Here is a 25311-nt window from a genome sequence, read left to right as displayed (position 1 = left end):
GTCTACTGAAACATTGATAAGAGGTAGTAGGTCTACTGAAACATTGATTAGAGGGAGTAGGTCTACTGAAACATTAATCAGACTGAGTAGGGCTACTGAAACATTGATAAGAGGGAGTAGGTCTACTGAAACATTGATCAGAGGGTGTTGGCCTACTGCAACATTGATAGAGGGACTAGGTTTACCCGAAACATTGATAAGATGGACTAGGCCTACTGCAAAACAAGAGGAAGGTCTACTGAAACATTTATCAGAGGGAGTAGGTCTACCGAAACATTGATAAGAGCAAGTAGTCCTACTGCAACAATAACAAGAGGGAGTAGGTCTACTGAAACATTGATCAGAGGGAGTAGGTCTACTGAAACATTGATAAGAGCAAGTAGTCCTACTGCAACAATAACAAGAGGGAGTAGGTCTACTGAAACATTGATCAGAGGGACTAGGTCCACTGAAACATTGATCAGAGGGAGTAGGTATACTGAAACATTGATAAGAGGGAGTAGGTCTACTGAAACATTGATCAGAGGGTGTAGGTCTACCAAGACATTGATAAGAGGGAGTAGGTCTACTGAAACATTGATCAGAGGGTGTAGGTCTACCAAGACATTGATAAGAGGGAGTAGGTCTACTGAAACATTGATCAGAGGGAGTAGGTCTTTCTGAAACATTGATCAGAGGGTGTAGGTCTACCAAGACATTGATAAGAGGGAGTAGGTCTACTGAAACATTGATCAGAGGGAGTAGGTCTACTGAAACATTGATCAGAAGGAGTAGGTCTACTGCAACAATAATAAGAGGCATTAGGACTACTGCAACATTGATAAGAGGGAGTAGGTCTACTGCAACGTTGATAAGAGGGAGTAGGTTTACTGAGACATTGAGAAGAGGTAGTAGGACTACTGAAACATTGATCAGAGGTAGTAGGTCTACTGAAACATTGATCAGAGGTAGTAGGTCTAAAGAAACATTGAACAGAGTGAGTAGGTCTACTGAAACATTGGTAAGAGGGACTTGGTCTACTGAAACATTGATCAGAGGGAGTAGGTCTACCGAAACATTGGTAAGAGGGACTTGGTCTACTGAAACATTGATCAGAGGGAGTAGGTCTACTGAAACATTGATCAGAGGTAGTAGGCCTTCTGAGACATTGATTAGAGGGAGTAGGCCTTCTGAGACATTGATTAGAGGGAGTAGGTCTACTGAAACATTGATCAGAGGGAGTAGGTCTACTGAAACATTGATCAGAGGGAGTAGGTCTACTGAAACATTGATCAGAGGTAGTAGATCTACCGAAACATTGGTAAAAGGAAGTAGATTTACTGCAACAATAATAAGAGGGAGTAGGCCTACTGCAACATTGATAGAGGGACTAGGTTTACCAAAACATTGATCAGAGGGACTATGACTACTGAAACATTAATCAGAGGTAGTAGGTCTACTGAAACATTGACCAGAGGTAGTAGGTCTACTGAAACATTGACCAGAGGGAGTAGGTCTACTGAAACATTGACCAGAGGTAGTAGGTCTACTGAATCTTTGATCAGAGGGAGTAGGTCTACTGAAACATTGATCAGAGGGACTAGGCCTACTGAAACATTGGTCAGAGGGAGTAGATCTACTGAAACATTGGGAGCATTAATACATTTTACAGTGACTTTTGCGTTGTTTGGTGAAAATGCTATTTAAAAACATCCTGATACAGATATGTTGTGTTTTCGTCCCTTGCAATCAACGCATAGTATGCCTGTAACTCAATGCATTGCTTTTTAAATTTGAGCAAATTCTAAAATTGCAATTAAATCGGAATTAGCTACAGAACATCATGAGATTCATCAAAATAATAAATAAATTGTTTGTCAGCCCTAGTTAGTATACCCACTACACACTGCACCCTAAACACTACCCCTAACTCTGAACCCTAGAACCAGGTATAAATGGGGCTAGAGAGAGGATACTTTGCTGATGTAGTGTGTATAGCATAGTGTGTGTTTGTAATGTAGTGTGTGTGTGTAGCATTCCTTGGGTAACATAGTGTGTTTGTAACGTAGTGTTTTTTTTTTACCTTTAATTAACTAGGCAAGTCAGTTAAGAACTAATTCTTATTTTCAATGACGGCCTAGGAACAGTGGGTTAAATGCCTGTTCAGGGGCAGAACGACACCTTGTCAGCTCGGGGAATTGAACTTGCAACCTTTCGGTTACTAGTCCAACGCTCTAACCACTAGGCTACCCTGCCACCCCAGTGTGTGTAATGTAGTGTGTGTTTGTAACGTAGTGTGTGTTTGTAACGTAGTGTGTGTTTGTAACGTAGTGTGTGTTTAATAACATAGCGTGTGTTGTGGCATACAGCAGGTCAGCCACCAGGGGGAGACTCGTCGAGGCCTGTTGACAGACTGAGTAAACATCACGAGGCGATGGCTCCATCTGCTGGATGTGCCAGGTCTCGACAGGCTCTCCGGCCAGGTCTAATTGGGGCTGATTGGGAGCTGGTGATTAATCAAGGGCTGATTGCTCACAAGCTGTGCAAGGCACATAAAGCTGCCAGAAGGGCAGCAGACAGGGAGAGTGGGGGGAAGAAAGGACTCCCGTATAGTTGGGGACGGCTGCAGAGGCATGAGAAGGGAGTTCAGTTTTTGTTCATGACAGTATACATACAGCAAGACCCGGAGCCCAGAAGATGGGTCTTTTTCTTTTGGATTTATTTTAACTCCTTACTGATCATTGGGACGCTACCGTCCCACCTGGTCAACATCCGGTGAAATTGCAAAGCGCCAAATAAAAATGACAGAAATCGTAATATTAAACATTCATGAAATACATACATAATTGAAAAACTTAACTTCTTGTTAATCCAGCTGCTTTGTCAGATTTCAAAAAGGCTTTACGGCGAAAGCACACCATGCGATAATCTGAGGACAGCGCCCCGCACACAAAAGCATTATATACAACTTTCCAACCAAGTGATAAAATAAGTCACTTACCTTTGAAGATCTTTATCTCGTTGCAATCACAAGCGTCCCAGCTACATAACAAATTGTCCTTTTGTTCAATAAAGTCCTTCTTTATCTTCTTATGGCTTATGATTCTTCTAGCGGCACCCCTCGACAACATTCCTCTGAAAAGGCAGCGCGCAAAATTCAAAAATAGTTTTTAGAAATATGTAACTTTCACACAACAAAGCTTCTTATGGGGGCAGTATTGAGTAGCTTGGATGAATAAGGTGCCCAAAGTAAACGGCCTGCTCCTCAGTTTCAGTTGCTAATATCAAATCATATCAAAATCAAATGTATTTATATAGCCCTTCGTACATTAGCTGATATCTCAAAGTGCTGTACAGAAACCCGGCCTAAAACCCCAAACAGCAAGCAATGCAGGTTTAGAAGCACGGTGGCTAGCAAAAACTCCCTAGAAAGGCCAAAACCTAGGAAGAAACCTAGAGAGGAACCAGGCTATGAAGGGTGGCCAGTCCTCTTCTGGCTGTGCCGGGTGGAGATTATAACAGAACATGGCCAAGATGTTCAAATGTTCATAAATGACCAGCATGGTCAAATAATAATAATCACAGTAGTTGTCGAGGGTGCAGCAAGTCAGCATGTCAGGAGTAAATAGCCGATCATTAAGAGTATTTCTACCACTCCTGCTGTCTCTAGAGAGTTGAAAACATGAAAACAGCAGGTCTGGGACAGGTAGCACGTTCGGTGAACAGGTCAGGATTCCATAGCCGCAGGCAGAAAAGTTGAAACTGGAGCAGCAGCACGGCCAGGTGGAATGGGGACAGCAAGGAGTCATCATGCCAGGTAGTCCTGAGACATGGTCCTAGGGCTCAGGTCCTCCGAGAGAAAGAGAGAATTAGAGAGAGCATACTTAAATTCACACAGGACACTGGATAAGACAGGAAAAGAACTCCAGATATAACAAACTGACCCTAGCCCCCCGACACATAAACTACTGCAGCACAAATACTTTAGGCTGAGACAGGAGGGGTCAGGAGACACTGTGGCCCCATCCGATGATACCCCCGGACAGGGCAAAATAGGAAGGATATAACCCCACCCACTTTGCCAAAGCACAGCCCCCAGACAACTAGAGGGATATCTTCAACCACCAACTTACCATCCTGAGACAAGGCCGAGTATAGCCCACAAATATCTCCGCCACGGCACAATCCAATGGGGGGGGGGGATCGCCAACCCAGACAGGAAGATCACGTCAGTGACTCAACCCACTTAAGTGACACACCCCTCCTAGGGACGGCATGAAAGAGCACCAGTAAGCCAGTGACTTAGCCCCTGTAATAGGGTTAGATGCAGAGAATCCCAGTGGAGAGAGGGGAATCGGCCAGGCAGAGACAGCAAGGGCGGTTCGTTGCTCCAGAGCCTTTCCATTCACCTTCACACTCCTGGGCCAGACTACACTCAATCATATGACCCACAGTCTTCAGTAAAGACTGAAAGGTTGAGACCGAGTCTGCGTCTCTCACATGTGTAGGCAGACCATTCCATAAAAATTGAGCTCTATAGGAGAAAGCACTTCCTCCAGCTGTTTGCTTAGAAATTATAGGGACAATTAGGAGGCCTGCATCTTGTGACCATAGCGTATGTGTAGGTATGTACGGCAGGACCAAATCAGAAAGATAGGTAGGAGCAAGCCCATGTAATGCTTTGTAGGTTAGCAGTAAAACCTTTAATCAGGAAGCCAGTGTAGAGAGGCTAGCACTGGAGTAATATGATCACATTTTTATATATGCATATGATTAGTATTGAACAGAAAACACTCTGAAGTTTCTAAAACTGTTTGAATGATGTCTGTGAGTATAACAGAACTCATACGGCAGGCAAAAACCTGAGGATAAATCAAAACAGGAAGTGAGAAATCTGAGGTTGGTATGTAGTCAACACAGTTCCCATTGAAATCCCCTTGAGATAAGATTCACTTCCTAGGGCTTCCACTATATGTCAACCGTCTCTCGAAATTTGAATTAGGCTTCTACTGTGTTGTGGGACTGAATGACAGCAGAATGAATCAGTTGTCTAGCAGTCAGCCATTTTCTGGTCATGCGCATTTCACATGATAGCGACCTGCGTTCCATGGCTCCTGAAGACACAAGGGAATACTCCGGTTGGAACTTTATTGAAGATTAATGATAAAAACATCCTAATGATTGATTCTGTACTTAGTTTGAAATGTTTCTTCGACCTGTAATATAACTTTTGAACTTTTTGTCTGACGTAACGCTGACCAGAACGAGCGTTTGGATATGTATACCAAACGCGCTAGCAAAAGTAGCTAATTGGACATAAATAACAGACATTATCGAACAAATCAAACATTTTTTGTTGACCTGGGATTCCTTGGAGTGCATTCTGATGAAGATCATCAAATGTAAGGGAATATTTAGCATGTAATTTATGGTTTATGTTGACTACAACATGGCGGCTAATTTGACTTGATTGTTCTGAGCGCCGTCTCAGATTATTGCATGGTTTGATTTTTCTGTAAAGTTTTTTTTAAATCTGACACAGCGGTTGCATTAATTAAGGAGAGGTATATCTATAATTCCATGTTTATAAGTTGTATTATCATCTACATTTATGATGATTATTTCTGTTGAATCAATGTGGCTATGCAAAATCACTGGATGTTTTTGGAACTTGTGAATGTAACGCGCCAATGTAAACTCAGATTCTTTTTATAGAAATATGAACTTTATCAAACAAAACATACATGTATTGTGTAACATGAAGTCCTATGAGTGTCATCTGATGAAGATCATCAAAGGTTAGTGATTCATTTTATCTCTATTTGTGCATTTTGTGACTCCTCTCTTTGGCTGGGAAAATGCTGTGTTTTTCTGTGGCTTGGTGGTGACCTAACATAATCGTTTGTGGTGCTTTCGCCGTATATCCTATTCGAAATTGGAGACTGTGGTGGGATTAACAACAAGACTACCTTTAAAACGATATAAGATACATGTATGTTTGAGGAATTTTAATTATGAGATTTCTGTTGTTTTGAATTTGGCGCCCTGCACTTTCACTGGCTGTTGTCATATCATCCTGTTAACGAACGGGATTGCAGCTCAAATGCAATCCACCAAATGAAAGAAAATCTTGTTAATCTACCCATCGTGTTCGATTTCAAAAATGCTTTTCAGCGAAAGCACAACATATGATTATGTTAGGTCAGAGCCAAGAAACAAAAACACAGTCATTTTTCCAGCCAAAGAGAGGAGTCACAAAAAGCAGAAAAATAGATAAAAATTAATCACTAACCTTTGATGATCTTCATCAGATGACTCTCATAGGACATCATGTTACACAATACATGTATGTTTTGTTCGATAAAGTGTATATTTATATCCAAAAATCTCCGTTTACATTTGTGCTTTACGTTCAGTAATGTTTTGCTTCCAAAACATCCAGTGATTTTGCAGAGAGCCACATCAATTTCCAGAAATACTCATAAAAACATTGATAAAAGTGTTATTCACAGAATTAAAGATAGACTTCCCCTTAATGCAACCGCTGTGACAGATTTTATAAAAAACTTTATGGAAAAAGCACACCATGCAATAATCTGAGTACGGCGCTCAGAGACCAAACCAGCAAAGAAATATCCGCCATGTTGTGGAGTCAACAGGAGTCAGAAATAGCATTAAAAATATTCACTTACCTTTGATGATCTTCCTCAGGATGCACTCCCAGGAATCCCAGTTCCACAATACATGTTTGATTTGTTCGATAAAGTTCATAATTTATGTCCAAATTCCTCCTTGTTGTTAGCGCGTTCAGCCCAGTAATCCATCTTCATGAGGCGCGAGCACTAGGTCCAGACAAAGTCCAAAAGTTCCGTTACAGTCCGTAGAAACATGTCAAACGATGTATAGAATCAATCTTTAGGATGTTTGTAACATAAATCTTCAATAATGTTCCAACCGGAGAATTCCTTTGTCTGTAGAAAAGCAATGGAACGCAAGCTACCTCTCACGTGAACGAGCGTCGCGAGCTTGTGGCACTCTTCCAAACCAATGACTCAAAGAACCCTTATGAGCCCATCCTTTACAGTAGAAGCCTCAAACAGGTTTATAAGACTGTTGACATCTAGTGGAAGCCTTTAGGAAGTGCAATTTAACCCCAGAGACACTGTCTATTCAACAGGTCAAGCGTTGAAAAACTACAAACCTCAGATTTCCCACTTCCTGTTTGGATTTTTCTCAGGTTTTCGCCTGCCATATGAGTTCTGTTATACTCACAGACATCATTCAAACAGTTTTAGAAACTTCAGAGTGTTTTCTATCCAAATCTACTAATAATATGCATATATTAGCAACTGGGACTGAGTACTAGGCAGTTTACTCTAGGCACGCTTTTCATCCAAACATGAAAATGCTGCCCAATATCCCAAACAGGTCATATCCCAAAAAAGTCAGTTTCATTGGCGCGCTAGACTCAGTAGTCCACCGGTTTCCCTCTTTCAAAATGCATACAAATGAATCCCGTAAATTACCAATAAACTTCTTCCAAACATATCAAACAACATTCCTAATCAATCCTCAGGTACTCTATTATGTAAATAAATGATACAATTTAAGACGGAGAATACCGGAGACCATTACCGAAGATAAATAACGAAGTACGCTCACTCACCAGAACGCGCTACAAACACAAATAGCCAAAATGGGAGCCACTTAGAAAAACTACAAATTCTAGATTATTTTTCAATAAACAAGCCTGAAACTCTTTCTAAAGACTGTTGACATCTAGTGGAAGGCCTAGGAACTGCATTCTGGGGGGACTTTTATATTCCCATTCCCAGCCATTGTAATTAGAGGTGAGCTGAAACCCTGTTCTCGGGTTTTCACCTGCCATATCAGTTGTGTTATACTCACAGACATTATTTTAACAATTTTCGAAGCTTTAGAGTGTTTTCTATCCAATACTACCAATTAGATGCATATCCTAGCTTCTGGGCCTGAATAACAGGCAGTTTACTTTAGGCACCTCATTCATCCAAACTTCTGAATACTAGCCCGAAGAAGTTAAATAAACACCCTTGAAACCGAGCTAATCATACTCTGTCTGTGTCTGATCTTTGTAAACGCCTTGACGAAACCCCCTGGTCTGCCACAGTGTGTTTAACATAGTGTGTGTGTGGCAGGTAGCCTGGCGGGTAGGAGCGTTGGGCCAGTAACCAAATGGTTGCTGGATCGAATCCCCGAGCTGACAAGGAAAAAAATCTATTGTTCTGCCCCCGAGCAATGCAGTTAGCCCACTGTTTCCTGGAAGACGTGGATGTCGATTCAGAGGGCTTGGGTTAAATGCGAAAGACACATTTCAGTTGAATGCATTCAGTTGCACAGCTCACAATGTATCCCCCTTTCCCTTTCTTCTCCCCAGTTGGTCCTGATATTCCCCAGATAGATGTGACTCCCTACAGTATAACAGACAGAGGATACTCTGCTCAGGAGAGACAGACAGTCTCTCTGCTCTGCCAGGCCCAGTCCAACCCTCCCAGTCAATATGTCTGGTTCTACAACAACAGGTATGATTTAACACACACGCATCTAACAAATGGAGATTGCTAAATAGCATTGGCACTTAGATCTGAGCTGTGCATGACCATTGGGAGATCTTGCTCTCTGAGGCCGACGTGAGTAAGGTTTTCAATCAGGTCAACACTCAAGGCCGTGGGGCCGGACGGTATTCCAGCAGGCAGACATTTTTATAATTAATAAGTACATTTGCTTTGTCATTATGGGTTACTGTGAGTAGATTGACGAGGAATCTTTTTTTTAAAATCCATTTTAGATTAAGGCTGTAACGTAACAAAATGTGGAAAAAGTGCATTGTATATCCTTTGGATCTTCGGTTTTTATGACTAAATAATTGAGTGAAGATAATAATTGTTTCATGCTTTCATTAGTGTTTGAGATTGTCAAAAACCTATAAGGATCCCCCCCTTTTTTTCAATTTTCGTCTAAAATGACCCCAATCTAACTGCTTGTAGCACAGGCCATGAAGCAAGGAAATGCATTTTCTTGGTATCATTTGAAAGGAAACACTTTGAAGTTTGTGGAAATGTGAAAGGAATGTAGGAGAATATAACACATTAGTTCTGGTAAAAGATAATACAAAGAAAAAAAAATGTTTTTAATTAAAAATGCAAGAGAAAGGCCATAATGTATTATTCCTGCCCAGGTGCAGATTTTGGCCACTAGATGGCAGCAGTGTATATGCAAAATTTTAGGCTGATCCAATGAACCATTGCATTTCTGTTCAAAATGTTGTATCAAGACAGCCCAAATGTGCCTCATTTGTTTTTTAATACTTTTCATGTTCAGAATTGTGCACTCTCCTCAAACAATAGCATGATATATTTTCACTGTAATAGCTACTGTAAATTGGACAGTGCGGGTTAGATTAACAATAATTTAAGCTTTCTGCCAATATCAGATATGTCTATGTCCTGGGAAATGTTCTTGTTACTTACAACCTCATGCTAATCGCATTAGCCTACGTTAGCTCAACCGTCCCGCAGGGGACCCACCGATCCGGAAGAAGTTTTAAATAGAAGCATGTTTATAACACTATTCACAAATGATCTTTCAGGTAATCTCTCTCACTGGCTCTCATCATGTCACAAGCTGACAGACTCCCATAGACAGGTCCATAAAAGGCCCCAGCTCACTCAACTACCCCTCCCCCTCTCCAGCAGCCCAGAAGCAGAGAAACAAATCTGGCTCCACTGAACTAGTCAATCAGCAGTGCAAAAGCTTGGCACTCTGTGACCCCTTGAACACATCAACCTATATCACCAACAACAAGTTCATCACTCTATCTAATTGAGAGGTGTCAATACACAGGTCAGGCATTTCCATTCTCCAAAAACAAATCAAATAAATGTATTGGTAGCAGTTCTGAACACAGACCCACGGCCCATTTGTTCCAGCTTTACTCAGACAGACACTCAACATATACAGAACAAAAGTCAGGCAAGGGGAAAAAAGGAAGCCTGGGTTCATGTCACAGTAAAGGGGCTGTACAGATACTTCTGGATGTTTTGATGGGCATGCTCTGGTCAGGGACACAGCTGTGGTGAGCAGAGGGGTTAGGTTAAATGCGGAAGGCATTTCAGATGAATTCATTCAGTTGTACAACTGACTATGTATCCCCCTTTCCCTTTCTCTAGTAGTACTTCTCTTCTTTGTCATCGAGGAGAGGTCATCTTTCATGAAAGGTGAAATAAATACAATTGTGTAAATGTCTATTAGTGTCATGCCCTGATCTGTTTCACCTGTCCTTGTGCTTGTTTCCACCCCACTCCAAATCAAATCAAATGTATTTATATAGCCCTTCGTACATCAGCTGATATCTCAAAGTGCTGTACAGAAACCCAGCCTAAAACCCCAAACAGCAAGCAATTGAGGTGTAGAAGCACGGTGGCTAGGAAAAACTCCCTAGAAAGGCCAAAACCTAGGAAGAAACCTAGAGAGGAACCAGGCTATGTGGGGTGGCCAGTCCTCTTCTGGCTGTGCCGGGTGGAGATTATAACAGAACATGGCCAAGATGTTCAAATGTTCATAAATGACCAGCATGGTCCAATAATAATAAGGCAGAACAGTTGAAACTGGAGCAGCAGCACGGTCAGGTGGACTGGGGACAGCAACGAGTCATCATGTCAGGTAGTCCTGAGGCATGGTCCTAGGCTTCAGGTCCTCCGAGAGAGAGAAAGAAAGTGAGAAAGAGAGAATTAGAAAACATAAATTCACGCAGGACACCGGATAGGACAGGAGAAGTACTCCAGATATAACAAACTGACCCTAGCCCCCCGACACATAAACTATTGCATTATAAATACTGGAGGCTGAGACAGGAGGGGTCAGGAGACACTGTGGCCCCATCCGATGACACCCCCGGACAGGGCCAAACAGATGCTCGAATGCATCTTCAACCAAAACAAGTTTCAGTGCTGAACAGCAACTGTTGGGGTCCAAGCATTTTGAGGGGGGGGGGCAGTGTTGGCAGTCTATATGTGACTCAGATGCCCGATAGACTGAAGGTGATGCTGTTGAATGACAAAAACCCAGTTGTTTACGGGAATGATATGAAAGCGCAGCGTGCCAGTAGCTCACTTGTGCCTTGCATACAAGCCACACGCAACACTGTGTTGCATGAGAGGCATGCCCTAAATCACTACATAGTGAGGGATGTGTATACACTCTATGTCTGATACTTCAACGAAATAAAAGACTGTAGAAACTGAATGTGCTTATGTGCTGCCTAGAATATTTGCGCATCTTTCCCAGAAATTGATTTATAGTGGTTTGCGGAAGTATTCACCCCCCTTGGCATTTTCCCTATTTTGTTGCCTTACAACCTGGAATTAAAATAGATTTTTGGGGGGGTTGTATCATTTGATTTACACAACATACCTACAACTTTGAAGATGCAAAATATGTTTTATTGTGAAGCAAACAAGAAATATGACAAAAAAGCAGGTAACTTGATCGTGCATAACTATTCACCCCCCCCCTCCCCCAGAGTCAATACCTTGTAGAGCCACCTTTTGCAGCAATTACAGCTGCAAGTCTCTTGGGGTATGTCTCTATAAGCTTGGCACTTCTAGCCACTGGGATTTTTGCCCATTCTTCAAGGCAAGACTGCTCCAGTTCCTTCAAGTTGGATGGGTTCCACTGGTGTACAGCAATCTTTAAGTCATACCACAGATTCTCAATTGGAGTGAGGTCTTGGCTTTGACTAGGCCATTCCAAGACATGTAAATGTTTCCCCTTAAACCACTCGAGTGTTGCTTTAGTAATATGCTTAGGGTCATTGTCCTGCTGGAAGGTGAACCTCCATCCCAGTCTCAAATCTATGGAAGACTGAAACAGGTTTCCCTCAAGAATTTCCCTGTATTTAGCACCATCCATCATTCCTTCAATTCTGATCAGTTTCCCAGTCATTGCTGATGAAAAACATTCCCACAGCATGATGCTGCCACCACCATGCTTCACTGTGGGGATGGTGTTCTCGGGGTGATGGTGTTCTCGGGGTGATGTAACTGTTTGGTTCGCGTCAGACATTGCGTTTTCCTTGATGGCCAAAAAGCTCAATTTTAGTCTCATCTTACCAGAGTACCTTCTTCCACATGCCTTTCGGCGAACACCAAACATGTTTGCTTATTTTTTTCTGGCCACTCTTCCGTAAAGTCCAGCTCTGTGGAGTGGTTCTATGGACAGATACTTCAATCTCCCCTGTGGAGCTTTGCAGCTAAATCAGGGTTATCTTTGGTCTCTTTGTTGCTTCTCTGATTAATGCCCTCCTTGCCTGGTCCATGCGTTTTGGTGGGTGGCCCTCTCTTGGCAGGTTTATTGTGGTGCCCTATCCTTTCCATTTTTTAATGGTGCTCAGTGGGATGTTCAAAGTTTCTGTTTTTTTTTTTACTCAACCCTATTGCTTAGTGGTGTTGCAGACTCTGGGGCCTTTCAGCACAGGTGCATATGTACTGAGATCATGTGACAGATCATGTGACACTTAGATTGCATACAGGTGGACTTTATTTAACTAATTATGTGACTTCTGAAGGTAATTGGTTGCACCAGATCTTATTTAGGGGCTTCATATCAAGGGGGGTGAATACAAACAGTTGATTTCTTCAAACCAAGCTGCTTACCTATTGCAGATTCAGTCTTTCCAGCCTGGTGCAGGTCTACAATTGTGTTTCTGGTGTCCTTTGACAGCTCTTTGGTCTTGGCCATAGTGGAGTTTGGAGTGTGACTGTTTGAGGTTGTGGACAGGTGTCTTTTATACTGATAACAAGTTCAAACAGGTGCCATTAATACAGGTAACGAGTGGGGGACAGAGGAGCCTCTTAAAGAAGAAGTTACAGGTCTGTGAGAGCCAGAAATCTTGCTTGTTTGTAGGTGACCAAATACTTATTTTCCACCATAATTTTCAAATAAATTCATTAAAAATCCTACAATGTGATTTTCTGGATTTTTTTTTCAGCTTTGGTTGTTTTTTTACATTACAACCCAAGCTTAAAAAAGGTAAGTCATGATGTTTTTAATCAATGGGTTACTGGTGTTTTATTGGAAAATGTATTACTGCAATCAAACCAGATGTGAATGGGTTTCAATGGCTGACATGTGAGCAGGAAAAATATATTATATGGATGGTAATTTTATTTGTGTATTGGAAAAAGAGTTTAGAGTTGAGGTTCTCAGTGTTGGTGCGCTTTTGCCATGAAGATGTTAGGGAGACATAGGAGTAGTGCAGAAGCTGGTGATTTGTGGACCTACTGACATACGGTAATTGATGACCCTGCTGACAGCTGGTGATTGATGGCCCTGCTGACAGCTGGTGTTTGATGGCCCTGCTGACAGCTGGTAATTGATGGCCCTGCTGACAGCTGGTAATTGATGGCCCTGCTGACAGCTGGTAATTGATGGCCCTGCTGACAGCTGGTGATTGATGACCTAATGACATCTGGTCTTTTATGACCCTACTGACAGCTGGTGATTGATGATCCCAATAACAGCTGGTGATTGATGACCCTGCTGACAGCTGGTAATTGATGGCCCTGCTGACAGCTGGTGATTGATGACCTAATGACATCTGGTGTTTTATGACCCTACTGACAGCTGGGGATTGATGACACTGCTGACAGCCGGTAATTGATGACCCTAATGACAGCTGGTGATTCATGACCCTAATGACAGCTGGTGATTCATGACCCTGCTGACAGCTGGTGTTTTATGACCCTAATGACAGCTGGTGATTTATAACCCTGCTGACAGCTGGTGATTGATGACCCTAATGACAGCTGGTGTTTTTTGACCCTAATGACAGCTGGTGATTTATGACCCTAATGAGAGCTGGTGATTTATGACCCTAATGACAGCTGGTGATTTATGACCTTGCTGACAGCTGGTGATTCATAACAATGCTGACAGCTAATGATTGATGACCTAATGACATCTGGTGTCTTATGGCCCTGCTGACAGCTGGTGATTGATGACCCTAATGACAGCTGTTGATTGATGACCCTAATGACAGCTGGTGTTTTTTGACCCTAATGACAGCTGGTGTTTTTTGACCCTAATGACAGCTGGTGATTGATGACCCTGCTGACAGCTGGTGATTGATGACCCTAATGATAGCTGGTGATTGATGACCCTAATGACAGCTGGTGATTGATGGCCCTGCTGACAGCTGGTGTTTTCTGACCCTAATGACAGCTGGTGATTGATGACCTAATTACATCTGTTGATTGATGACATATTGACAGCTGGTGATTGATGACCTAATAATGACAGCTGGTGATTCATGACCCTGCTGACACCTGGTGTTTTATGACCCTAATGACAGCTGGTGATTGATGACCTAATGACAGCTGGTGATTCATGACCCTGCTGACACCTGGTGTTTTATGACCCTAATGACAGCTGGTGATTGATGACCTAATAATGACAGCTGGTGATTCATGACCCTGCTGACAGCCGGTAATTGATGACCCTAATGACAGCTGGTGATTGATGACCTAATGACAGCTGGTGATTCATGACCCTGCTGACACCTGGTGATTGATGACCCTAATGATAGCTGGTGATTGATGACCCCAATGACAGCTGGTGATTGATGGCCCTGCTGACAGCTGGTGTTTTCTGACCCTAATGACAGCTGGTGATTGATGACCTAATTACATCTGTTGATTGATGACATATTGACAGCTGGTGATTGATGACCTAATAATGACAGCTGGTGATTCATGACCCTGCTGACACCTGGTGTTTTATGACCCTAATGACAGCTGGTGATTGATGACCTAATGACAGCTGGTGATTCATGACCCTGCTGACACCTGGTGTTTTATGACCCTAATGACAGCTGGTGATTGATGACCTAATAATGACAGCTGGTGATTCATGACCCTGCTGACAGCCGGTAATTGATGACCCTAATGACAGCTGGTGATTGATGACCTAATGACAGCTGGTGATTCATGACCCTGCTGACACCTGGTGTTTTATGACCCTAATGACAGCTGGTGATTTGGCTGGCTGAGGTCCTGTTTGATATAGAAACACCGGATTTTCAGAGTTAAAAAAAAGAAAGTGTATTAATTATTAAATTATGAAAAATTTGAATTGAATCCCACCTATGGGGCCACTAGAGGGCACTTCTAGTAATTTGTTTGCAATAAAAGGTTATTAGGTAGAGGAGAGGAACTGCATCGCTTCTTTCAATTTTCAACTTTTTATTGTCACCTGCACTAGAACAGTGAAATGCCTTTCCTGCTTGCGCTTTCCCAACAATGCATTTATCAATTTCCGTAGTAATCAATATCAGTAGTACATTAAAAAAAGGTAAAGTAAAACAAAAACACACAAGAAGTAAGAACACAAGAAAGTAAGTAAGCTACAGAGCCTTCAGAAAGTATTCACACCCCAAGCTACAGAGCCTTCAGAAAGTTTTCACACCCCAAGCTACAGAGCCTTCAGAAAGTATTCACACACCAAGCTACAGAGCCTTCAGAAAGTATTCACACACCAAGCTACAGAGCCTTCAGAAAGTATTCACACCACTTTTTCCACATTTTACCAATGCCTCGCAAAGAAGGGCACCTATTGGTAGATAGGTAAAAACAAGAACTGACATTGAATATCCCTTTGAGCATGGTGAAGTTATTAATAACACTTTGGATGGTGTATCAATACACCCAGTCACTACAAAGATACAGGTGTTCTTCCCAACTCAGTTGCCAGAGAGGAAGGAAACCGCTAAGGGGTTTTATTCATGGGGATCCTAATAAAATACAAACAATCTCAGTCATTTGTTTTATATATTGGTTCTAATCCCAGCACAGGTGGTTGGTGGCACATTCATTGGGGAGCACGGGTTCGTGGAGCGGAATGGTATCAAATATATGGTTTTCATGTGTTTCATGCCATTCCATGTATTTTTATTTGTATTTATTGGGGATCCTGTTAGCAATTGATGTATTCTTTAATTACACAATCTCCAAAGCAAATCGGGGAGAAAAATGTGTTTATTTGAGAAGGACAAATCATGATGTTATGCTGGGAGGTAGATGTTCAAATGTTCAGTCTCCCCTGTCCCCAGCTTTTCTCCACTAAACAAAGGAACAGGAGGTAATTTATAACCCACCATCCTAGCCTGAGGTTGCATCAAAAGTCCTTGCAGTACAACTGGCCTATGGCCAAATAACAAGTATCCTGCTCCTGACTCAATGTACAGACCGTAGCTCTGAGTTCTGGAGCTCTGAGTTCTGGAGTGGCATTCCACAGATTCTAAACAGCAACCCAACTCATATTTACAATTCCCCATTAACCATTAGTACTCTAGTTTTTAGTACTCTCACCTTCTCATCCTCTAAAAACGTTCAAACTCTCAAACTCTGTGTTGTGTATTTATCTTCAAAATATTCTTATAATCCCCATTAGCTTCTGTCAGCGCAGCAGCTACTCTTCCTGGTGTCCAAACACACCAAAGCACCCACATTACATAGACAACAAAAGATAAAACAGTTAACTATATTTGTACTGAATGAGCTAAAGATAAAACAGTACATGATATAACATCCCTACACTACCACATATCCACAACACAAAATGTTCCATGTGCTCCATTCCGGTCGTTATCATGAGCCGTTCTCCCCTCAGCAGCCTCTACTGAACACCAGCCAGGTGTTTTATATATTGGTTCTAATCCAGCCAGGTGTTTTATATATTGGTTCTAATCCAGCCAGGTGTTTTATATATTGGTTCTAATCCAGCCAGGTGTTTTATATATTGGTTCTAATCCAGCCAGGTGTTTTATATAATGGTTCTAATCCAGCCAGGTGTTTTATATAATGTTTCTAATCCAGCCAGGTGTTTTATATATTGGTTCTAATCCGGCCTGGTGTTTTTATATTGGTTTTAATCCAGTCAGGTGTACGCGGGACCCCAGTTCACCATCACTAGGATTCTGCGGATGCACACAGGTACCTACGCCTGTCTGGCTCAGAACACATACCTCAACACCCGCTCTATGAAGACCATCAGCCTCACCGTTTACTGTGAGTAACCTCTGATCTCTAACCCCGACTACCATCCCCTGACCTCCAACTTTCTCTCTCTACCTTCTAGTACTTCTCTCCCTCTTCTCCATATGACGTCACCACACACACACACTCACACACAAACAGACACACCGAAACACACATGGAATCGTTGGGGATGCTGCAGACCTGTTGGAGCATCGGGGAAAGAGACAGAACTCTCAGGAGGTTCTAAGGTACCAAACACTTTTATGTCACTGTGATGTTATTGCCATGGCAACCCCTGGTTGACTGAAAGGCTGGTGCTTGTCATCCTGATGTCCTGTGACGATACACACACTCACACACAAACACACACACAATAACAACACAATCAACACAGTGTTGCGCTGTATATTGTCCCCCTGTCCCCCAGACCCTCCAGATGGTTCCCCCTCCTGCTCTGTTCTGCCAGCAATGAACTACTCCTCCCTCAACCTGACCTGTTCATGGCCAGGGGGCCTGCCCTCCCCTTCACTACGCTGGACCACAAACCCTCTCTCCCTGGCACAGGTACACACACACATACACACACACGTATACACACACACACACACACACACACACACACACACACACACACACACACAACCAGAGGGGATAAAAATAAAAAAAAAAAACACCTTTACTCCACACACAGAGATGCGTACAAAGATCTCCCTCACCCTCCATTTGGCAAATCTCACCATAATTTAATCCTCCTGATTCCTTGCTTACAAGAAAAAATTAAAGCGCGGAGCACCAGTGAATCGGTCTATGAAAAAGTGGTCAGATGAAGCAGATGTTAAACTACAGGACTGTTTTGCTAGTACAGACTGGAATATGTTCTGGGATTCTTCCGAGGGCATTGAGTAGTACATCACATAAGTGATGGATGACTGAGCACGCCCCCATTCTCATTGACGGGGCTGTAGTGGAGCAGGTTGAGAGCAGGTTGAGAGCAGGTTGAGAGCTTCAAGTTCCTTGGCGTTCAAATCACCAACAAACTAATATGGTCCAAGCACACCAAGACAGTCGTGAAGAAGGAACAACAAATCCTTTTCCCCCTCAGGAGACTGAAAAGTTTTGGCATGGGTCCTGAGATCCTCAGACGGTTCTACAGCTGCACCATCGAGAGCATTCTGTCTGGTTGCATCACTGCCTGGTATGGAAACTGCTCGGATTCTGACCGCAAGGCACTACAGAGGGTAGTGCGAACAGTCCAGTATATCACCGGGGCCAAGCTTCCTGCCATCCAGGACCTCATTACCAGGCGGTGTCAGAGGAAGGCCCTAAATATTGTCAAAGACTCCAGCCAACCCAGTCATAGATTTTGTTTAGAAATTGTAGACCTGCACCAGGCTGGGAAGACTGGTGCAGGGCGGCAGGGTAGCCTAGTGGTTAGAGTGTTGGACTAGCAACCAGAAGGTTGCAAGTTCAAACCCCTGAGCTGACAAGGTACAAATCTGTCGTTCTGCCCCTGAACAGGCAGTTAACCCACTGTTCCTAGGCTGTCATTGAAAATAAGAATTTGTTCTTAAACTCTTAAGCCCACCCGACACACAGGCGTGCCATCTGGAAATGCAAATGCACTACACTAAATGCTAATAGCACTCGTTAAAACTCAAACGTTCATTAAAACACACATGCAGGGTACTGAATTAAAGCTACACTCGTTGTGAATCTAGCCAACGAGTCAGATTTTTAAAATGCTTTTCGGCGAAAGCATGAGAAGCTATTATCTGATGGCATGCAACACCCCGAAATACCTGAAGGGGACGTAAACAAAATAATTAGCATAGTCAGCGCTACACAAAACGCAGAAATAAAATATAAAACATTCATTACCTTTGACGAGCTTCTTTGTTGGCACTCCTTGATGTCCCATAAACATCACTATTGGATTTTTTTTCCGATTAAATCGGTCCATATATACCCAAAATATCGATCTATGAAAAGTGTGTGAATCAGAAAAAAACACTGTTTTAAAACGCAACGTCATTTTTTAAAATTAAAAAAGTCGACGATAAACTTTCACAAAACACTTCGAAATACTTTTGTAATCCAACTTTAGGTATTAGTAAATGTTAATAATCTATCAAATTGATCACGGGGCGATGTGTATTCAATAGCTCCACGTCTTCAAATCATGGTCGGAAATCTCTCTTGCAAAACATCCTGTCGGAGACCGGAAGGAATGGGGTCTCACTTACTCGCCCAGGCAACGCCCAGGCAATTGACAAGACTGGCGACATCGTGTGGAAGCTGTAGGACTTGCAATCTCGGCCCCATCTAATTTGCTGTCCCATAGACAATACATGCAAGTGGCGCATTGATATTTTTTCCAGTTTTCGGTGATCAGTTTTCCTTGCGCTTTTCGATGAAACACACATTCTGTTATAGTCACAGCCGTGACTTAACCAGTTTTAGAAACGTCAGAGTGTTTTCTATCCACACATACTAATCATATGCATATACTATATTCCTGGCATGAGTAGCAGGACGCTGAAATGTTGCGCGATTTTTAACAGAATGTTCGAAAAAGTAAGGGGTAGGCTTAAGTGGTTTTAACTGACTTGCTTGGTTAAATAAAGGTTAAAAAAAATCTGCAATAGGTAAGCAACTTGGATTGAGGAAGTCAACTTTGGGAGCAATTATTAGGAAATGGAAGACATACAAGACCACTGATAATCTCCCTCGATCTGGGGCTCCATGCAAGATCTCACCCCGTGGGGTCAAAATGATCACAAGAACGGTGAGCAAAAATCCCAGAACCACACGGGGGGACCTAGTGAATGACCTGCAGAGAGCTGGGACCAAAGTAACAAAGCCTACCATCAGCAAGGGTATTGAGGATGACACATGGCTGGGTCTTTCAGCGTGACAACGATCCCAAACACACCGCCCAGGCAACGAAGGAGTGGCTTCGTAAGAAGCATTTCAAGGTCCTGGAGTGGCCTAGCCAGTCTCCAGATCTCAACCCCATAGAAAATATTTGGAGGGAGTTGAAAGTCTGTGTTGCCCAGCAACAGCCCCAAAACATCACTGCTCTAGAGGAGATCTGCATGGAGGAATTGTGTGAAAACCTTGTGAAGACTTACAGAAAACGTTTGACCTCTGTCATTGCCAACAAAGGATATATAACAAAGTATTGAGATAAACTTTTGTTATTGACCAAATACTTATTTTCCACCATAATTTGCAAATAAATAAATTAAAAATCCTACAATGTGATTTTCTGGATTTTTTTTCTCTCATTTTGTCTGTCATAGTTGAAGTGTACCTATGGTGAAAATTACAGGCCTCTCTCATCTTTTTAATTGGGAGAACTTGCACAATTGGTGGCTGACTAAATACTTTTTTGCCCCACTGTACATACATATTCACACATGTATACACACACACACACAGATACACATATACATCACACACACACACGTATACACACACACACAGGTACACACACACAGGTGCACACACACACACAGGTACACAAGCACACACACATCGAAATGCTCCTGACAAAATAAATTATATATATTTTTTTCCGGTTGTTATTGCACCAGGGAGGGGCGTGGCTTGGGGGTGAAGGGTCATGGCCAGCCAACAATGTCTCCGTACTGCAGTCTGGATCCCAGACCAACAACAACTCTCTGTTCACCTGCCAGGGGATGCACCCTGCTCTCAACACCTCCACACAATGCACTGCACGGGCCTGTAAGTCTCTCTCTCTCTCTCTCTCTCTCTCTCTCTCTCTCACTCACTCACTCACTCACTCACTCACTCACCCACTCACTCACGGGGGATTAATGCATAAGTTGATGGGTCAGGTCTTAATGGTGATGGGTCAGGTCTTAATGGTGATGGGTCAGGTCTTAAAGGTGATGGGTCAGGTCTTAAAGGTGATGGGTCAGGTCTTAAGTTAGGTTACGTTTAAAGGTAGACTCAGCAAGATGACGTAGATGCACCAACGAAACAGTAGTAGCAAAGACAAAAGGGTCAAAAATAACCCAATTGGGTAAATATTGGAGAGAACAGACGCTGGGTTATTTTGACCTTGGGTTTAGTTTAGTAGGATCCCCATTAGCTACTGCACATGCAGCAGATACTCTTCCTAGGGTCCACATGAAACGAACACAAACATGACAAAGTACAGAACAATTACAGAACAACAAGATATTACATTAAATTCAAAATAAATGTTTTATTTCCAACCTGGATAGGAATACAAGCCACAGGTCTCGCACCGGAGGATCGGTGATGATCTGAGGCTGCTTCACAGCAAGGCTGGAATCGGGCATTGTCTTTGTACAAGGTTGTACAAGGTTGTCCTGGAAGAAAACTTGCTTCGTTCTGCTCTGACAATGTTCCCCAACTCCGAGGATTGGTTTTTCCAGCAGGACAATGCTCCATGCCACACAGCCAGGTCAATCAAGGTGTGGATGGAGGACCACCAGATCAATACCCTGTCATGGCCAGGCCAATCTTCAGAACGGATCCCCATTTAAAACCTCTGGAATGTGATCAAGAGGAAGATGGATGGTAACTAGCAATCAAACAAATCCGAGCTGCTTGAATTTTTGCCCCATAACATAAAGTCACCCAACATCATTGTGAAAGACTGGTGTAGAGCATTTATTTTTTTATATATTTCTTTCACCTTTATTTAACCAGGCAGTAGATAATAAGTTCTCAACGACCTGACCAAGATAAAGCAAAGCAGTGTGACAAAAACAACACAGAGTTACACATGGGATAAACAAAAGTACAGTCAATAACACAATAGAAAAAGTCTATGTACCGTGTAGTAGATTAGGGAGGTAAGGTCTAAAAAGTTGAAATAATTACAATTAAAAGAATTACAATTTAGCATTAATACTGGAGTGATAGATGTGCAGATGATGATGTGCAAGTAGAGATACTGGGATGCAAAAGAGCAAAAAATAATAATAATAATAACAGTATGGGATGAGGTAGTTAGTTGGTTGGATGGACTATTTACAGATAAGCTGCAGTGATCGGTAAGCTGCTCTGACAGCTGATGCTTAAAGTTAGAGAGGGAGACATAAATCTCCAGCTTCAGTGATTTTTACTGGTGGGTGTTGCTATGGTGACCAGTGAGCTGAGATAAGGCGGAGCTTTACCTAGCAAATACCTATAGATGACCTGGAGCCAGTGGGTTTGGCGACTAATATGTAGCGAGGGCCAGCCGACTAGAGCATACAGGTCACAGTGGTGGGTAGTAGATGGGGCTTTGGTGACAAAACAGATGGCACTGTGATGGACTACATCCAATTTTCTGAGTAGAGTGTTGGAGGCTATTTTGTAAATTACATCGCCGAAGTCAAGGATCAGTAGGATAGTCAGTTTTACGAGGGTATGTTTGGCAGGTATGTTTACCTCCTAGCCGTCGAGTTAGCAACAGCAGCTGCAAACGCAGGTTAGGAAGGAACAGACAGAGTTTATCGTCTACCACACAACGTTGTTACTACAATGTATCCAATATACCAAGGACAAAGGACTCGGTTTGGCAACACGGCCTTCCATCTACCACCAACCTACTGAAGCGCAGCTCAGAGTAAATATTTATTGCATTTTCCTTTTCCAAATGGGTGGTAATTTAGAATGTATTATGTTTTCGATAGCACAGCTTTGCCCTTTGTTCCTCAGTCTTCCTGCTCTTTCATCAAACCCAGCCCCTGTTCTTTTGTGTAACAAGCTGTCATATCTGTTCCGCCCGCTAGGGACGTTTTCCTTTATGACGTAATTTGTAATCGAGGTATAATTCATTCTTTGTATGTGTAATTCTGTGTGATTAGTTAGGTATTTAGTAAATAAATAATTAAACACAATTTTGTATTGCTGATTCAACTTGTTAGCCAGGGTTCGTGCAGATAACCAAGAATGTACAACTTTCAGATGAGACTGAATTAAGGTGACGATTAATATTGACTGCTATTGATATAAAATATTACTAGGTCTTTAAGAGTTTATTCGGAAGATAACAGCTCTATAAATATTATTTTGTGGTGCCCCGACTCTCTAGTTAATTACATTTACATGATTAGCTCAATCAGGTAATATTAATTTCTGAGAAATTATTTTATAGAATAGCATGTCATATCACTTAATCCGGCATAGCCAAAGACACGACAGTAGCCCAAGAATTAGCTGGTAGACCTCTTCGGCTAGCCGGGAGATAGGCCTAGCTCGAGACTAGCTCAAGGCTAACTGGTGCTTGCTTTGGGACAGAGGCGTTAGCCAGGAGTCGCCACTCAGAATACAGCTAGCTAGCTGCAATGATCCGGTGTATAGGTCCAGAGCTTGAGGTAGGAATCCGGAGATGTGATAGAGAAAAAAGCAGTCTGATATGTCTGGGTTGATATCGCGCTGTGTGGGCTGGCAGGTATTGACCAAGCTGAAGCTGGCTGGTGTCCGAGTTAACCGTGAAGCCCGCTAGCAGGTGCTAACTGACTACTAGCTAGTAGCTAGTTAGCTGGCTAGCTTCTGATTGGGGTTCCGGTTCTAATTTATAATAATAGCAGATCTATACCACATTGGGTGAGGCGGGTTGCATGAGAGTATATTCAGTCCGTAGATGGAAAGTGAGATTAAAATATATACAAGTATATAAGGGAAAAAAACAAGGAAACGGGACAAGACAAAACACACGTTCGACTGCTACGCCATCTTGGATTCAACCAAGATGGCGCATGCCAAGACGCATGAAAGCTGTGATTGAAAATCATTCCACCAGATATTGATTTCTGAACTTTTCCTAAGTTAAAACATTAGTAATTGTGTTGCTTAAAAATGAATATACACTTATTTTCTTTGCATTATTCAAGATCTGACAACACTTTTTTCTTATTTTGACCAGTTGTCGTTTTCTGCAAATAAATGCTCTAAATGACAATATTTTAATTTGGAATTTGGGAGAAATATTGTCAGTAGTTTATAGAATAAAACAAAAAAGTTAATTTTACCCAAACACATACCTATAAATAGTAAAACCATAGAAACTGATCGTTTTGCAGTGGTCTCTTCATTTTCTCCACAGCTGGATTTTTTCCACAGCAACACCTCCCCCGTAGACATTCCTGTCTTTTCTATAGATGTAACATCCTTATATTCTTACTGCTGTATAATCAAATGTTCTGTCTAAGTGAGTCACAGAAATGGCTTATACATTAATATTATCTAAGATTAGCACATTACTAATCTCATGGACTCTGAGGCTATATATATTTATATATATATTTATATGAGCTAACTTTAACTCTTTCCCGGGTAGCTTATCTAAAATTGAACTCATAATGATTTCTAATAATACAAAGAAGAAATGTATGTATTTTTGAGCAGATTATGTTCAGCAGATGCCTTATATGCTTTATCTATTTAAGCACCAGCTGTCAGAGCAGCTCACAGATTACTGCACCTGTACATAGCCCACCTATAATTTAGCCCAAACAACTACCTCTTTCCCTACTGTATTTATTTTATTTATTTATTTAGCTCCTTTGCACCCCATTATTTTTATTTCTACTTTTCACTTTCTTCCACTGCAAATCTACCATTCCAGTGTTTTACTTGCTATATTGTATTTACTTTGCCACCGTGGCCTTTGTTTTGCCTTTACCTCCCTTATCTCACCTCATTTGCTCACATCGTATATAGACTTGTTTCTACTGTATTATTGACTGTATGTTTGTTTTACTCCATGTGTAACTCTGTGTCGTTGTATGTGTCAAACTGCTTTGCTTTATCTTGGCCAGGTCGCAATTGCCCCATCCAGAGAGACCAGCACCACCATGCACCACCAGGCCCCATCCAGAGAGTTGGCTACCTGGTTGCCTACCTGGTTAAATAAAGGTGAAATAAATAAAAATACAAAAATAAAATAAAATCTGGTTTAGCTTAGCTGCCGTGCTATCCACTCTGGAAAGGGCATGATGTTGTAGGGTGGACCAGGTCTCTCTGGGAGGGGCTCAATATTGTAGGGTGGAGCTGGCCTCTCTGGAAGGGATGGTGTAGGGTAGAGATGGTCTCTCTGGATGGGGCCTGGTGGTGCAAGGTGGTGCTGGTCACTCTGGATGGGGCCTGGTGGTATAGCGTGGTGCTGGTCTCTCTGGATGGGGCCTGGTGGTGTAGGGTGATGCTGGTCTCTCTGGATGGGGCCTGGTGGTGTAGGGTGGTGCTGGTCTCTCTGGATGGGGCCTGGTGGTGCAGG

At 42.3% G+C, this 25311-nt stretch overlaps 1 protein-coding gene across 1 annotated transcript in view; it reads left to right on the top strand.

Moving 5' to 3' along the window:
* LOC115122411 (V-set and immunoglobulin domain-containing protein 10-like 2) overlaps positions 1-25311 on the top strand; it is a 169524-nt gene that overhangs the window by 59133 nt on the left and 85080 nt on the right. Inside the window, exons 5-8 of the mRNA XM_065005027.1 lie at positions 8396-8540; positions 16951-17081; positions 17479-17615; positions 20648-20798. Coding sequence (XP_064861099.1) covers positions 8396-8540; positions 16951-17081; positions 17479-17615; positions 20648-20798 — 564 coding nt within the window. The remainder of the gene's footprint in view (positions 1-8395; positions 8541-16950; positions 17082-17478; positions 17616-20647; positions 20799-25311) is intronic.

The sequence above is a fragment of the Oncorhynchus nerka genome, linkage group LG19, assembly GCF_034236695.1.
Source record: "Oncorhynchus nerka isolate Pitt River linkage group LG19, Oner_Uvic_2.0, whole genome shotgun sequence".
Classification (NCBI taxonomy): Eukaryota; Metazoa; Chordata; class Actinopteri; order Salmoniformes; family Salmonidae; genus Oncorhynchus; species Oncorhynchus nerka.
Note: the sequence above shows the minus strand (reverse complement) of the source record. Positions and strands in the feature narration are given on the sequence as shown.